The sequence below is a fragment of the Kogia breviceps genome, chromosome X (genome assembly GCF_026419965.1).
Source record: "Kogia breviceps isolate mKogBre1 chromosome X, mKogBre1 haplotype 1, whole genome shotgun sequence".
In the NCBI taxonomy this organism is placed as follows: domain Eukaryota; kingdom Metazoa; phylum Chordata; class Mammalia; order Artiodactyla; family Physeteridae; genus Kogia; species Kogia breviceps.
Window position 1 is genome coordinate 24707313 of NC_081330.1, and position 14421 is coordinate 24721733.

At 37.2% G+C, this 14421-nt stretch overlaps 1 protein-coding gene across 16 annotated transcripts in view; it reads left to right on the forward strand.

Moving 5' to 3' along the window:
- THOC2 (THO complex subunit 2) overlaps nucleotides 1-14421 on the forward strand; it is a 128629-nt gene that overhangs the window by 25888 nt on the left and 88320 nt on the right. For all 16 annotated transcript variants that reach the window (XR_010838744.1, XR_010838742.1, XR_010838743.1 and 13 more), the window contains exons 3-4: nucleotides 1539-1630; nucleotides 3797-3848. Coding sequence is in view for 13 of the 16 variants with exons in the window: in XM_067024041.1 (XP_066880142.1) it covers nucleotides 1539-1630; nucleotides 3797-3848 (144 nt within the window). In the remaining 3 variants the exon portion in view is untranslated. The remainder of the gene's footprint in view (nucleotides 1-1538; nucleotides 1631-3796; nucleotides 3849-14421) is intronic.

Below are 14421 nucleotides of genomic sequence, written 5' to 3' on the forward strand. Positions count from 1 at the left end.
TTTACTTTTTATATAGTTTACTGTAAGCATAATGAAGGCATATTTGTGAAAATGGTAGAATATATTTAATGGATTCTTCATAAGGAATTGGGATAATCTGGCTATATTTCTTTTGTGAATAATTTAATGGACAAATTTATTTCATTGTAAAATTCTATTTTCATTGTTTAAAGGGAGATTGATAAAAGTTTTGATTTCTGTTATGTTCCTTTTTTGTGGCTAGTAGTAGACGAAAGGAGAAGATTTTTAAATATTTGATTTCTCTTTTAAATTTTTATTTTTTGGCCACGCTGCACAGCTTATAGGATCTCAGTTCCCTGACCAGGGATTGAACCCCGGCCACAGCAGTGAAAGCACCGAATCCTAACCACTAGAACACCAGGGAACTCCCAAATATTTGATTTCTTAACTTGTTATATTGCCCTGAAAGATTTTTTGATTTATTTCAAAAGCGGATTATAAATTGACTTTATTTTACATTAATGTTTTTAGAGCTACTTGTTTTCCTACTTTTAATGAGAGGAAGGAGATAAAGATTTTAGTGTATGGAACTAAAGAAAAAGGTGGCTGGAAGGAGGTGTTCACCTGACCATTAACTCCTCCCCCTTCCCCAAATTCCTTCTCCAGGAAAGGGGGGCTATGCTGATTAATAGTGAATGAGACTACTGTACATGTGGTTGACAATTCTCATAGGATTGATGTTTTATGTGTGTATGTACATATGTAATTACAATCATCCCTTAGTATCTGCAGGGGATTGGTTCCAGGAGCTCCCTCTGATACCAAAATCCGAGGATCCTCAAGTTCCTTATATAAAATGGCATTGTACAGTGACTAAAGTCAGCCCTCCATATCTGTGGATGCAGAACCTATGGATACAGAGGGCTGAATGTATTTTAGTTTGAATTCTGATGGAAATAGAGGAGAAAATGAGATTTTTGGGGAGAAATTTCTCTGACAGTAGGATATGGGTAAAATTAAATTTTATATTTACTGCTATTCCTTATCTGTTGTCAGTGTAGCCCTGCGATTGAATTGACTATATAGTTAGTCAGTTTTTCTAACTGAATATAGTTAGAAAAATCTGTGAATCTCCTGGCGAGAAGAATGGTTAGTTTATATTCACTTTCTAGAGTTCTGTGCAGTCATTAAAAATAATTTCGTAGACTTTGGTAGCATGAGAAAATGCTTTTAAAAGTGTTCAGGTAATCAGAATACCAAATGATGTAAACTCTGAATGCAAGTATGTAAAATATGTAGACATATAGAAAAAAATGGGAAGGAAGTGCTCAAGCAGTAGTTATGTTATAGTAGTGGAGTCAAGGTTAACTTTTTTCTACTCTTTTAAGTATTGTGTTTTTGTGAAAATAAAAGGAAAAAGTCTGCTGGAGAAAAGCATTAGAAGTATAGTTTTCTTAATCATTATTGATGTTTATAATAATTCCGAGAAGTAGGAAATACGTAGATCTTCCCCTAGAGAGTCTACCTTTCATGTTCAAGAGACTGTGTCATTATACTCTTTCTTTTATGTTTGACAGATTTCCAGCAAGCTCTTTATGAGTTATCATACCATGTCATTAAAGGAAATCTAAAGCATGAACAGGCATCTAATGTTCTTAATGACATTAGTGTAAGTATATATATGTTTTTTAAATTTGATAATTGTTACATATTTCTTTTTGCCTTTGATGCAAGGATCCCTGAAGTGTATAACTTGTGTTTCATTCTATTCAAAATTATTATAGTGAATGTTTTAAGATAATATTGGTAAGCCATTGTTGCTAGACAGAAATATAGGTATTTTAATCTTTTTCTCTGGTTGTGAGTAGAGCAGGAAATATTACGTAAGCTGGGAGGGCAAAAAAAAAAATCTCCTATAAAAAAATAATTTAGTTCGATTGTTCTCCCAGTATAGCATAATAAGGCATTTTCTTTTGTTTGTGGTTATGTTTAGAAATTAAATGTATTAAAAAATTGAGGATTAAATTATTTTAAATTGAGGTTGTATGATTCTAATGTTCACTTGATGCTAATTTTCATGTTGTTTGTTGTTTGCTTTAGAAAATAGTAACTAGATTTTTCCCTAACCTTTAAGTGGTTATTCTGTTTCACTCTTTTATTTATTAGAGAATTTAAGTTAGATTCAGACCAGATACTTTCCATGGTTGTTTGGTATTTGAATTGAAAGATGAACTCTCAAATTGTAAGGGTGTTTATTGTAAAGCAGGAGTTAAGTTTCATTTTATTACAAGTCTTGTATTATTCTATTATTATTAGGCTGGGTTTTACACTTCTATAAATAAAATTATCTGCCCAGTTGAGAACAGCTTTCATAATAAGTATTATTGAGGTGGTACCTGGAGTTTCTTGATGTCGGTATGAATTTCCCCTGTGCTGCTTTAAGCTTCCTTTTTCTTTGTATGATTTTTGTGCTTTCCCGAGGATGGTCTTAAGGACTTTCTATGTTTAGTAGTTGTGATTTTTTTCCCCCCCTCATGTTGAGATGTATTTGAGCAGTAGAGGTTCAATAGGGAGTTTCTCTTTTACCTCTAAACTGTCTCTATCTGATTAGCTTGTGTTGGAGTAATCTATTTCTTCAACAACTAACATTCCATGTTTGAAAACTCTTGTCTTGCTCTGTTGTTTTGGAGCACTTGCATTCAAGTAGACATAGCCAAATTTCATAGCCCTCAAGAAGAGACTAATGTCTGATCGGTAATTAAGGTTATTTCATTCTGTAAATTGGGCATCAGTATAGGGTTTAGTGTGTTAATGGAATTTGATTCTAATACTTTTCCCATTTATTGAAAATGAATAGTCCAAATGAACTTAATGTGTGTTTTGTTCTTACTTAGCTTCCCTTTCTTTGAGTCCTTAGTGATATATATACTTCTGCAACTGGATTCTTTGTTGTGGCTAGATTCTCATAGTCCTATATTGCACTGTCCCATATCTTAGCCACAGAAACATATCTTGTCTGTCTCTTACAGCTACCATTTTTTTCTTTAGAATTATATTTCTTTCCTTTACTCTCTGAAAATAGGCTAATTTTAGGGTTGCTATAGTGCCAGAAACTAATTGCAATAATTGAACTATGATCCTTACTAATGGAAAATGGCTCTAAAATTGGGTGTGGGAGTGGGAAGTCAGGAGACAAATCTAGGATAAATGCTGAAGTATTCATCCAGAAATGAGGGGAGAGTTTTGGGTCAGTTTCTCCAAAGGCTGCAAACATCAGTGCATAAAGAAAATAAAGATAGATTTTTGGTAATTATTTTCATCTTAGGAGAATCTTGAGTTATGAGACAACAGCTTGTAATTATTATTGCATTTTTTAGATTTCTGTTCTGATAATACTATGATTTTTACATAGATCAGTGTTGACTGAGGCATGAGCACAACGTTTAAAGTTTTAGATGAAAAATGTACCATATTTAACAGTCTTGCTTTAGGTAGGTGTAAGGTACTCCAAATTTCAGTGGTTTCTGACATGAAACTTCACTGGAAAAATGTTACTAATTTGTGTTCTTTATTATATCCTGAGGTGCTTGTTTTAAGTTTCTTTTTTTTTTTACTCAAGTTATTTCATGGTAGACATTTAAACATTTTTTCCAACCATTATCTCCCTCTTAATTTTCTCTGTATTATGAAACTTGAAAACTTTTATTATTTGTCAACATAGTGGTATTAGAGTTTTGTTTTTAAGTTTTACTGAAGAGTGTTATTCTGAAACCATAATCATTGCTAGTGTGCTATTCTAGTATTTACTATGAATAATTGTATTTTTTAAAATTAGGAATTTCGTGAGGATATGCCCTCCATTCTTGCTGACGTATTCTGCATATTAGGTAGGTATTAATAAGCCTTTATTTCACCTGTAAAAAGTGTTGTTTGGTAAATTAATGTACTGTGTTAAATAAAATGCTTTCTTTCAAACTAAGGATTTTACAAATGTTTCTACAAATCTAGAATATATTGTTTTTTTAACTTTATAGGGAATATATATTATAAGTCAAATGAGTACAATTACTGTTTATAAGCTAGCTTTAAATAGTTTTAGTTTATAATTCAAATAGTTTGAGTTTTTCAGGATGTATCTTTATATAAAATTGAGCTAAATTAAGTCATTTCAAGTAAAAAAAAAACAGGTTTTCTGAAGTTGTTAGTCTGAATTATTCAGATTTTAGTAACCACATAATTAATATTATTCAATGCAGATTATCAATGAATGTCAGAATCTCAAACTTAGGATACTCAAGAGGTATTTACTTTACCTATTGTACTCTTTTGATTCTTCTTAATTTTAGAGAGAGCAAGAAGAACCAAAGTAATCAAAAGTACTTTTGTTTTGAGGATGAAAAACCAGCTTTGGAAATAGCAACTTCGCTATTTGTCCAGAATAAATAAGAATTCATGCAAGATAAGAAAGGAATATTTCTTTGACTTAGAACAAAAGGTAGTGTCCCTCCATGGGGAGGCATGGATTTAAAAAATAATGTATATTACAAATTTATTTCTCTGATTTTAAATCTGAATTAAAGTATCTTTGAGCACAGTTTTCCTCATCAGTCTTATGCTTTCTGTAACTTTGATCTGTCAGAAAACATTACCAAACATTATAATATTCGCTTTAAAATATGACTTATACTCTTGAGAGTTTGTCAAGCTGGAATGAATTATTTTAGCTCATTAATCTTAACTCTTAGAATTAGATAGGTTACTTAAATGTCTTACTGAGAATCCCAAATTTGATTGCAACAAATCTAAATGTCTGGTCCTTGATCCTTCAGGACGTTTTAAGATTTTACAACAACAGTAAGGTTGGGAACAGGTAAAAATGTGTGTGGACCATGAGTGATAAATGAAAAGACCATTAAATGGTGACCGTATGTCCCCTTTTTGTTTTGTTTTCCTGGCGTAATTATTAATTGTGCCTTCTTTCAGTGTTAAAACTATCCTGGTTTAGATGATAAAGTATTTGTTCATGCTATCTATTGGATTGATTGATTTATGCCAACAACAAAAACCTTTTAAGCTTAATTTTTAGAGCAGGCACTAAAGACATTATATTATGTTACTAATAAATATAACACGAGACAGGTTTCAATTTAGAAAATTGTTTGTTTTTACTATAAATTTGTAAGACTTAAAGAGTGATTTGTAGGTACCATTGTGTGGAAGCTGTTGTTCATTGATAGCGTCACGAGTACATTTTATATCTTTCTTTGGGTAATCGTCAATTATCAGCTTACTAGTAAGTTCTAGTAATTTCTTTTTTTTATTGACTTATTTTATTAGGATATATTTTCCCTTCATAGTCACTTAGTTATATAATATGAATTATTATTACAAGTCATTGCTTTTGACTAGTAACATGAATTCATGAAGATGATGTTTGGTTGCTCTTGGGAAATTTCTTTTAGCCTATCCAGTCCATTTTTACAAGCAAGGTTAGAATGGCAAACTTGGAAAGAGAATTTCCCTTACCTGCCCCCTCACTCACGTACCCCCACCCTTGGCAGAAAAAAAATGATCCAAGGGTGACCCCAGACCAAGGTAGGGGAATAGGAGTAAGAACGCGAGCTACCTCTAATAATAATGATGATGATAATTATAATGATGATCACAGTAATAATAATGTAGGTGCCATTTTGGAGCACTTTCTGTATGTTAAGCATTTAATTTCATTTTAATCCTCACAGCAATTTCTGTGAGGTAGGAATATAGATCAGAAAATCGAAGCTCAGAAAAGTGAGTTTTCAAGGCCACAGAACTACTATAAGGCAGGGTTTGAACCTGGGTTTTTTCGGTTCTAGAGTCCATGACCTTACTAGTATATCATGTTATCTTTCTAATATTTTAACAGTTATAAGAGAAATCAGTGCTGTACTTTCCTGGTTAAGATAACAATTTCCTTTAAAAGATTAATCATGTAAAGGTGAGGGGGCCTGAGAGCTATATTAACCCAAAAGGAGAGTCTGATGTGACTTGATGCACTGATGGAACCTCTGAGCTGGGTTAGGTGTTTGGTGATACTGGGCCTAGAGTTGGAAATGGCTGAGGGCTTTTTAGGAAAATCAGAGGGAAATTAAAGAAAACTTATTAGGTGCTGATTTGGGGTTGAGGAGTCAGAAATAATGAATGAATAATGAATGGTTTCATAACTTAGAACAAAAAGAATAAAGAAAACAGGGAAAACATAATTGGGATAATAGAGTCCTATATTGATTATTGAGATAGTTTAGCCAAGAAATTTACTGAGGTCCCATCAGGCATTTCCTAACATGGTCAGAACCCAGAGAGTTGTATCTTAATCAGGTCTGATGGCTAAGAGGAGAGTAGACTTCACTTGAAGAGGATGAACCTGCTACCCAAATGCTCTCATTTTGGGGACTTTGGAGGTAGATCTTAGGGACTGTAGGGCCATTGAGGGTAGATAGATATTGAATAAAAGAATAGGCCCACTTTACTCCTGACCCTTCAAGATCAGTATCCTTGAAGTTCTAGGCTGAGGAGGGACCGGAAGACTAGATAATGAGGAGACAACTAGGAGTCCCTGGAAGGGATTGTTGAGATACACACAGATTAAAAGTCTTATTGATAGATTGAGATTGTACTGCAATTTACATTGTATAAATTACACCCCGAAATTCCCTTAATACGCTTGAGCTGACTGTGTGCTTAGCTGTAGTGGCCAGAATATTGGGAGATGGCACTGTCCGAGAAGGAAAAGTGGAGAAGGCCCAGGAAAATATGGATGTGTTTAATGATAGGTCCTCTTCTCTTTTGATTCTTAGTGATGGCAGTAGAAAGTAAACTGAAGCAAAGCAGTTGTAGGATGTCTGTCTGGGGGAGCCCTAGAACTCTTAGAGGGCAATTTTTATTACATCACTATATTCGGTGCCTTTTTCTATAGCACATTCTAAATATGAATTGACTTTAAAAATAAGGTAATGGTGTGTAATCAGTTAAAACAATAATCCTGAGATCAAGTTTGTAATCCTGCTAATCCTGGTTGAAGTTTTTGATGCTTAGCATTTAGAGCTAACTGTTTATTTCCTCTATACTTTATTTTATTTTATTTTATTTTTTAAACATCTTTATGGGAGTATAATTGCTTTACAAAGGTGTGTTAGTTTCTGCTTTACAACAAAGTGAATCAGTTATACATATACATATGTTCCCATATCTCTTCCCTCTTGCGACTCCCTCCCTCCCACCCTCCCTATCCCACCCCTCTAGGTGGTCACAAACCACCTAGCTGATCTCTCTGTGCCATGCGGCTGCTTCTCACTAGCTATCTACCCTACATTTGGTAGTGTGTATACGTCCATGCCACTCTCTGACTTCGTCACAGCTTACCCTTCCCCCTCCCCATATCCTCAAGGCCATGCTCTAGTAGGTCTGTGTTTTATTCCCATCCTACCCCTAGTCTCTTCATGACATTTTTTTTTCTGAGATTCCATATATATGTGTTAGCATACGGTATTTGTTTTTCTCCTTCTGACTTACTTCACTCTGTATGACAGACTCCAGGTCCATCCACCTCACTATAAATAACTCAGTTTCATTTCTTTTTATGGCTGAGTAATATTCCATTGTATATATGTGCCACACCTTCTTTATCCATTCTTCTGTTGATGGACACTTAGGTTGCTTCCATGTCCTGGCTATTGTAAATAGAGCTGCAATGAACATTTTGGTACATGACTCTTTTTGAATTATGGTTTTCTCAGGGTATATGCCCAGTAGTGGGATTGTTGAGGGGTCGTATGGTAGTTCTATTTGTAGTTTTTTAAGGAACCTCCATACTGTTCTCCATAGTGGCTGTATCAATTTACATTCCCACCAACAGGGCAAGAGGGTTCCCTTTCCTCCATACCCTCGCCAGCATTTATTGTTTCTAGATTTTTTGATGATGGCCATTCTGACCGGTGTGAGATGATATCTCATTGTAGTTTTGATTTGCATTTCTCTAATGATTAATGATGTTGAGCATTCTTTTATGTGTTTGTTGGCAATCTGTATATCTTCTTTGGACAAATGTCTATTTAGTTCTCTGCCCATTTTTGGATTGGGTTGTTTGTTTTTTTCTTATTGAGCTGCATGAGCTGCTTGTAAATTTTGGAGATTAATCCTTAGTCAGTTGCTTCATTTGCAACTATTTTCTCCCATTCTGAGGGTTGTCTTTTGGTCTTGTTTATGGTTTCCCTTGCTGTGCAAAAGCTTTTAAGTTTCATTAGGTCCCATTTGTTTATTTTTGTTATTATTTCCATTTCTGTAGGAGGTGGGTCAAAAAGGATCTTGCTGTGATTTATGTCATAATGTGTTCTGCCTATGTTTTCCTCTAAGAGTTTGATAGTGTCTGGCCTTACATTTAGGTATTTAACCCATGTTGAGTTTATTTTTGTGTATGGTTTTAGGGACTGTTCTAATTTCATACTTTTACATGCACCTGTCTAGTTTTCCCAGCACCACTTATTGAAGAGGCTGTCTTTTCTCCACTGTATATTCTTGCCTCCTTTATCAAAGATAAGGTGACCATATGTGCTTGGTTTTATCTCTGGGCTTTCTATCCTGTTCCATTACTCTATATTTCTGTTTTTGTGCCTGTACCATACTGTCTTGATTACTGTAGCTTTGTAGTATTGTCTGAAGTTAGGGAGCCTGATTCTTCCAGCTCCGTTTTTCATTCTCAAGATTGATTTGGCTATTCGGGGTCTTTTGTGTTTCCATACAAATTGGGAAATTTTTTGTTCTTGTTCTCTGAATAATGCCAGTGGTAGTTTGTTAGGGATTGCATTGAATCGGTAGATTGCTTTAGGTAGTAGAGTCATTTTTCACAATGTTGATTCTTCCAATCCAAGAACATGGTATATCTCTCCATCTATTTATATCATCTTTAATTTCTTTCATCAGCGTCTTATAGTTTTCTGCATACAAGTCTTTTGTCTCCTTAGGTAGGTTTATTCCTAAATATTTTATTCTTTTTGTTGCAATGGTAAATGGGAGTGTTTTCTTAATTTCACTCTCAGATTTTTCATCATTAGTGTATAAGAATGCCAGAGATTTCTGTGCATTAATTTTGTATCCTGCTACTTGACCAAATTCATTGATTAGCTCTAGTAGTTTTCTGGTAGCATCCTTAGGATTCTCTATGTATAGTATCATGTCATCTGCAAACAGTGACAGCTTTACTTCTTCTTTTCTGATTTGGATTCATTTCTTTTTCTTCTCTGATTGCTGTGGCTAGAACTTCCAAAACTATGTTGAATAAGAGTGGTGAGAGTGGGCAGCCTTGTCTTGTTCCTGATCTTAGTCAAAATGGTTTCAGTTTTTCACCATTGAGGATGATGTTGGCTGTGGGTTTCTCATATATGGCCTTTATTAGTTGAGGAAAGTTCCCTCTATGCCTACTTTCCTGAGTGTTTTTATCATAAATGGGTGTTGAATCTTGTCAAAAGCTTTCTCTGCATCTATTGAGATGATCATATGGTTTTACTCCTTCAGTTTGTTGATATGGTATATTACGTTGATTGATTTGCGTATATTGAAGAATCCTTGCATTCCTGGGGTAAACCCCACTTGATCATGGTGTATGATCCTTTTAATGTGCTGTTGGATTCTGTTTGCTAGTATTTTGTTGAGGATTTTTGCATCTATGTTCATCAGTGATATTGGCCTGTGGTTTTCTTTCTTTGTGACGTCTTTGTCTGGTTTTGGTATCAGGATTATGGTGGCCTCGCAGAATGAGTTTGGGAGTGTTCTTCCCTCTGCTATCTTTTGGAAGAGTTTGAGAAGGATAGGTGTTAGCTCTTCTCTAAATGTTTGATAGAATTCGCCTGTGAAGCCATCTGGTCCTGGGCTTTTGTTTGTTGGAAGATTTTTAATCATGGTTTCAGTTTCAGTGCTTGTGATTGGTCTGTTCATATTTTCTATTTCTTCCTGGTTCAGTCTCGGCAGCTTGTGCATTTCTAAGAATTTGTCCATTTCTTCCAGGTTGTCCATTTTATTGGCATATAGTTGCTTGTAGCAATCTCTAATAATCTTTTGTATTTCTGCAGTGTCAGTTGTTACTTCTCCTTTTTCATTTCTAATTCTATTGATTTGAATCTTCTCCATTTTTTTCTTGATGAATCTGGCTAATGGTTTATCAATTTTGTTTATTTTCTCAAAGAACCAGCTTTTAGTTTTATTGATCTTTGCTATCCTTTCCTTCATTTCTTTTTCATTTATTGTTATAAACTTCCCTCTTAGAACTGCTTTTGCTAAATCCCATAGGTTTGGGGTTGTCATGTCTCCATTGTCATTTGTTTCTAGGTATTTTTTGATTTCCTCTATGATTTCTTCAGTGATCACTTTGTTATTAAGTAGCGTATTGTTTAGCCTCCATGTGTTTGTATTTTTTACAGATCTTTTCCTGTAATTGATATCTAGTCTCATAGCATTGTGGTCAGAAAAGATACTTGATACGATTTCAATTTTCTTAAATTTACCAAGGCTAGATTTGTGACCCAAGATATGATCTATCCTGGAGAATGTTCCATGAGCACTTGAGAAGAAAGTGTATTCTGTTGCTTTTGGATGGAATGTCCTACAAATATCAATTAAGTCCATCTTGTTTAATATATCATTTAAAGCTTGTGTTTCCTTATTTATTTTCATTTTGGATGATCTGCCCATTGGTGAAACTGGGGTGTTAAAGTCCCCTACTATGATTGTGTTACTGACGATTTCCCCTTTTATGGCTGTTAGTATTTGCCTTATGTATTGAGGTGCTCCTATGTTGGGTGCATAAATATTTACAATTGTTATATCTTCTTCATGGATCGATGCCTTGATCATTATGCAGTGTCCTTCTTTGTCTCTTGTAATAGTCTTTATTTTCAAGTCTGTTTTGTCTGATATGAGAATTGCTATTCCAGCTTTCTTCTAATTGCCATTTGCATGGAATATCTTTTTCCATCCCCTCACTTTCAGTCTGTATGTGTCCCTAGGTCTGAAGTGGATCTCTTGTAGACAGCATATATATGGGTCTTGTTTTGGTATCCATTCAGCCAGTCTGTGTCTTTTGGTGGGAGCATTTAATCCATTTACGTTTAAGGTAATTATCGATATGTATGTTCCTATTACCATTTACTTAATTGTTTCAGGTTTGTTCTTGTAGGTCTTTTCCTTGTCTTGTGTTTCTTGCCTAGAGAATTTCCTTTAGCATTTGTTGTAAATCTGCGTTGGTGGTGCTGAACTCTCTCAGCTTTTGCTTGTCTGTAAAGGTTTTAATTTCTCCATCAAATCTGAATGAGATCCTTTCTGGGTAGAGTAATCTTGGTTGTAGGTTTTTCTCCTTCATCACTTTAAATATGTCCTGCCATGCCCTTCTGGCTTGCAGAGTTTCTGCTGAAAGATCAGTTGTTAACCTTATGGGGATTCCCTTGTGTGTTACTTGTTGTTTTTCCCTTGCTGCTCTTAATATGTTTTCTTTGTATTTAATTTTTGATAGTTTGATTAATATGTGTCTTGGCACGTTTCTCCTTGGATTTATCCTGTATGGGACTCTCTGTGCTTCCTGGACTTGATTAACTATTTCCTTTCCCATATTAGGGAAGTTTTCAATGATAATCTCTTCAAATATTTTCTCAGTCCCATTCTTTTTCTCTTCTTCTTCTGGGACCCCTCTAATTCGAATGTTGGTACGTTTAATGTTGTCCCAGAAGTCTGTGAGACTGTCCTCGGTTCTTTACATTTATTTTTCTTTCTTCTGCTCTGCAGTAGTTATTTCCACTATTTTATCTTCCAGGTCACCTATCCGTTCTTCTGCTTCAGGTATTCTGCTATTGTTCCCATCTAGAGTATTTTAAATTTCATTCATTGTGTTGCTCATCATTGCTTCCTTCCTCTTTCTTTCTTCTAGGTCCTGGCTAAATATTTCTTGCATTTTGTCTATTCTATTCCCAAGATTTTGGATCATCTTTCCTATCATTATTCTGAATTCTTTTTCAGGTAGACTGCCTATTTCCTCTTCATTTGTTAGGTCTGGTGGGGTTTTACCTTGGTCCTTCATCTGCTGTGTGTTTTTCTGTCTTTTCATTTTGCTTATCTTACTGTGTTTGGGGTCTCCTTTTCTCAGGCTGCAGGTTCATAGTTCCCATTGTTTTTGGTGTCTGTCCCCAGTGGCTAAGGTTGGTTCAGTGGGTTGAGTAGGTTTCCTGGTTGAGGGGACTAGTGCCTATGTTCTGGTGGATGAGGCTGGATCTTGTCTTTCTGGTGGGCAGGTCCACGTCTGGTGGTGAGTTTTGGGGTGTCTGTAGCCTTATTATGATTTTAGGCAGCCTCTCTGCTAATGGATGGGGCTGTGTTCCTGTCTTGCTAGTTGTTTGTCATAGGGTGTCCAGCACTGTAGGTTGCTGGTCGTTGAGTGAAGCTGGGTCTTGGCATTGAGATGGACATCTCTGGGAGATTTTTGCCATTTGATATTACGTGGAGCTCGGTGGTCTCTTGTGGACCAGTGTCCTGAAGTTGGTTCTCTCAACTCAGAGGCACAGCCCTGATGCCTGGCTGGAGCACCAAGAGCCTTTAATCCACACGGCTCAGAATAAAAGGGAGAAAAAATAGAAAGGAAAGAAAGAAAGGAAGGCAGAAAGGAAGAAAGGAAGGAAGAAAGAAAAGGAAGCAATGAAGGAAGGAAGAAAGAAAGGAAGGAAGAAAGGAAGGAAGAAAGAAGATAAAATAAAGTTATTAAAATAAAAAATAATTATTAAGAAGAACAATTTAAAAAAAAAAAATGGGATGGTCAGAACCCTAGGACAAATGGTGAAAGCAAAGCTATACAGACAAAACCTCACAGAGAAGCATACACATATACACTCACAAAAGACAAAAGGGGGAAAGAAATATTATATGTTGCTCCCAAAGTCCACCTCCTCAACTTGGGATGGTTCGCTGTCTATTCAGGTTTTCCACAGATGCAGGGCACTTCAAGTTGATTGTGGAGCTTTAATCCGCTGCTTCAGAGCCTGCTGCGAGAGACCTCCCCCTCTCCACCTTGTTTGCACACCTCCTGGGGTTCATCTTTGGACTTGGCCCCGCCTCTGCGCGTAGGTCGCCCGAGGGCGTCTGCTCTTCGCTCTCATAGGACGGGGTTAAAGGAGTAGCTGATTCGGGGGCTCTGGCTCACTCAGGCGGCGGGGGGGAGGGAGGGGTACGGATGTGGGGCGAGCCTGCCGCAGCAGAGGCTGGCGTGATGTTGCACCAGCCTGAGGCGTGCCATGCGTTTTCCTGGGGAAGTTGTCCCTGGATCACGGGACCCTGGCAGTGGCAGGCTGCACAGGCTCCCGGAAGGGGAGGTGTGGAGAGTGACCTGTGTTCGCACACAGGCTTCTTGGTGGCGGCAGCAGCAGCCTTAGCGTCTCATGCCCGTCTCTGGTGTCCGTGCTGATAGCCGCAGCTTGCACCCGTTTCTGGAGCTCCTTTAAGTGGCACGCTTAATTCCCTCTCCTCACGCGCCAGGAAACAAAGAGGCAAGAAAAAGTGTCTTGTCTCTTCGGCAGCTCGGCGCCTGTCTCTGGAGCTCCTTTAAGCGGCACGGTTAATCCCCTCTCCTCGCACCCCATGAAGCAAAGAGGGAAGAAAAGGTTTCTTGCCTCTTCGCCAGCTGCAGACTTCTCCCGGACTCCTTCCCGGCTAGCCATGGCGCACTAGCCCCCTTCAGGCTGGGTTCACGCCGCCAACCCCAGTCCTCTCCCGGCTTCCGACTGAAGCCCGAGCCTCAGCTCCCAGCCTCCGCCCTTCCCGGCGGGTGAGCAGACAGGCCTCTCGGGCTGGTGAGTGCTGGTCGGCCCCGATCCTCTGTGCGGGAATTTCTCCGCTTTGCCCTCCGCACCCCTGTTACTGTGCTCTCCTCCGTGGCTCAGAAGCTTCCCCCTCTGCCACCCGCAGTCTCCCTCCTCTATACTTTAGATCAGAAAATTGTTTGACCGATTTTTTGAGTAATGTACTGAAACTCAAGGAGGTCTCAGTTTTTAAAAAAAAATATTTCAGCAGGAAGAAAATGAAAATCTTGAGTGAAGTTTTGTTTGCTGACTAGAATTGTAATTCAAAATAGGATGTTAAAAATATCTTTTAATACAGTTTTCATAGAGTTGGTGACTAAGTAGCTTGGTTAGAACATGGTACCAAGGTGGCCAAAGTCAAGGGTTTGATCTTCATGAGTAATAGGATCTTTAGTATTAGAAGAGATCTTTGTTGTCACCCAGTTCAGCTTTTTACCGTAGCATCTCTGACATGTGGTTGTTTAAACTTTGCTTTAATGTTTCCCTTTTTTTTTGGCCGTGCTGCGTGGCTTGTGGGATCTTAGTTCCCCAACTAGGGATTGAACCCTGGCCCTTGGCAGTGAAAGCGCCAAGTCCCAACCACTGGACTGCC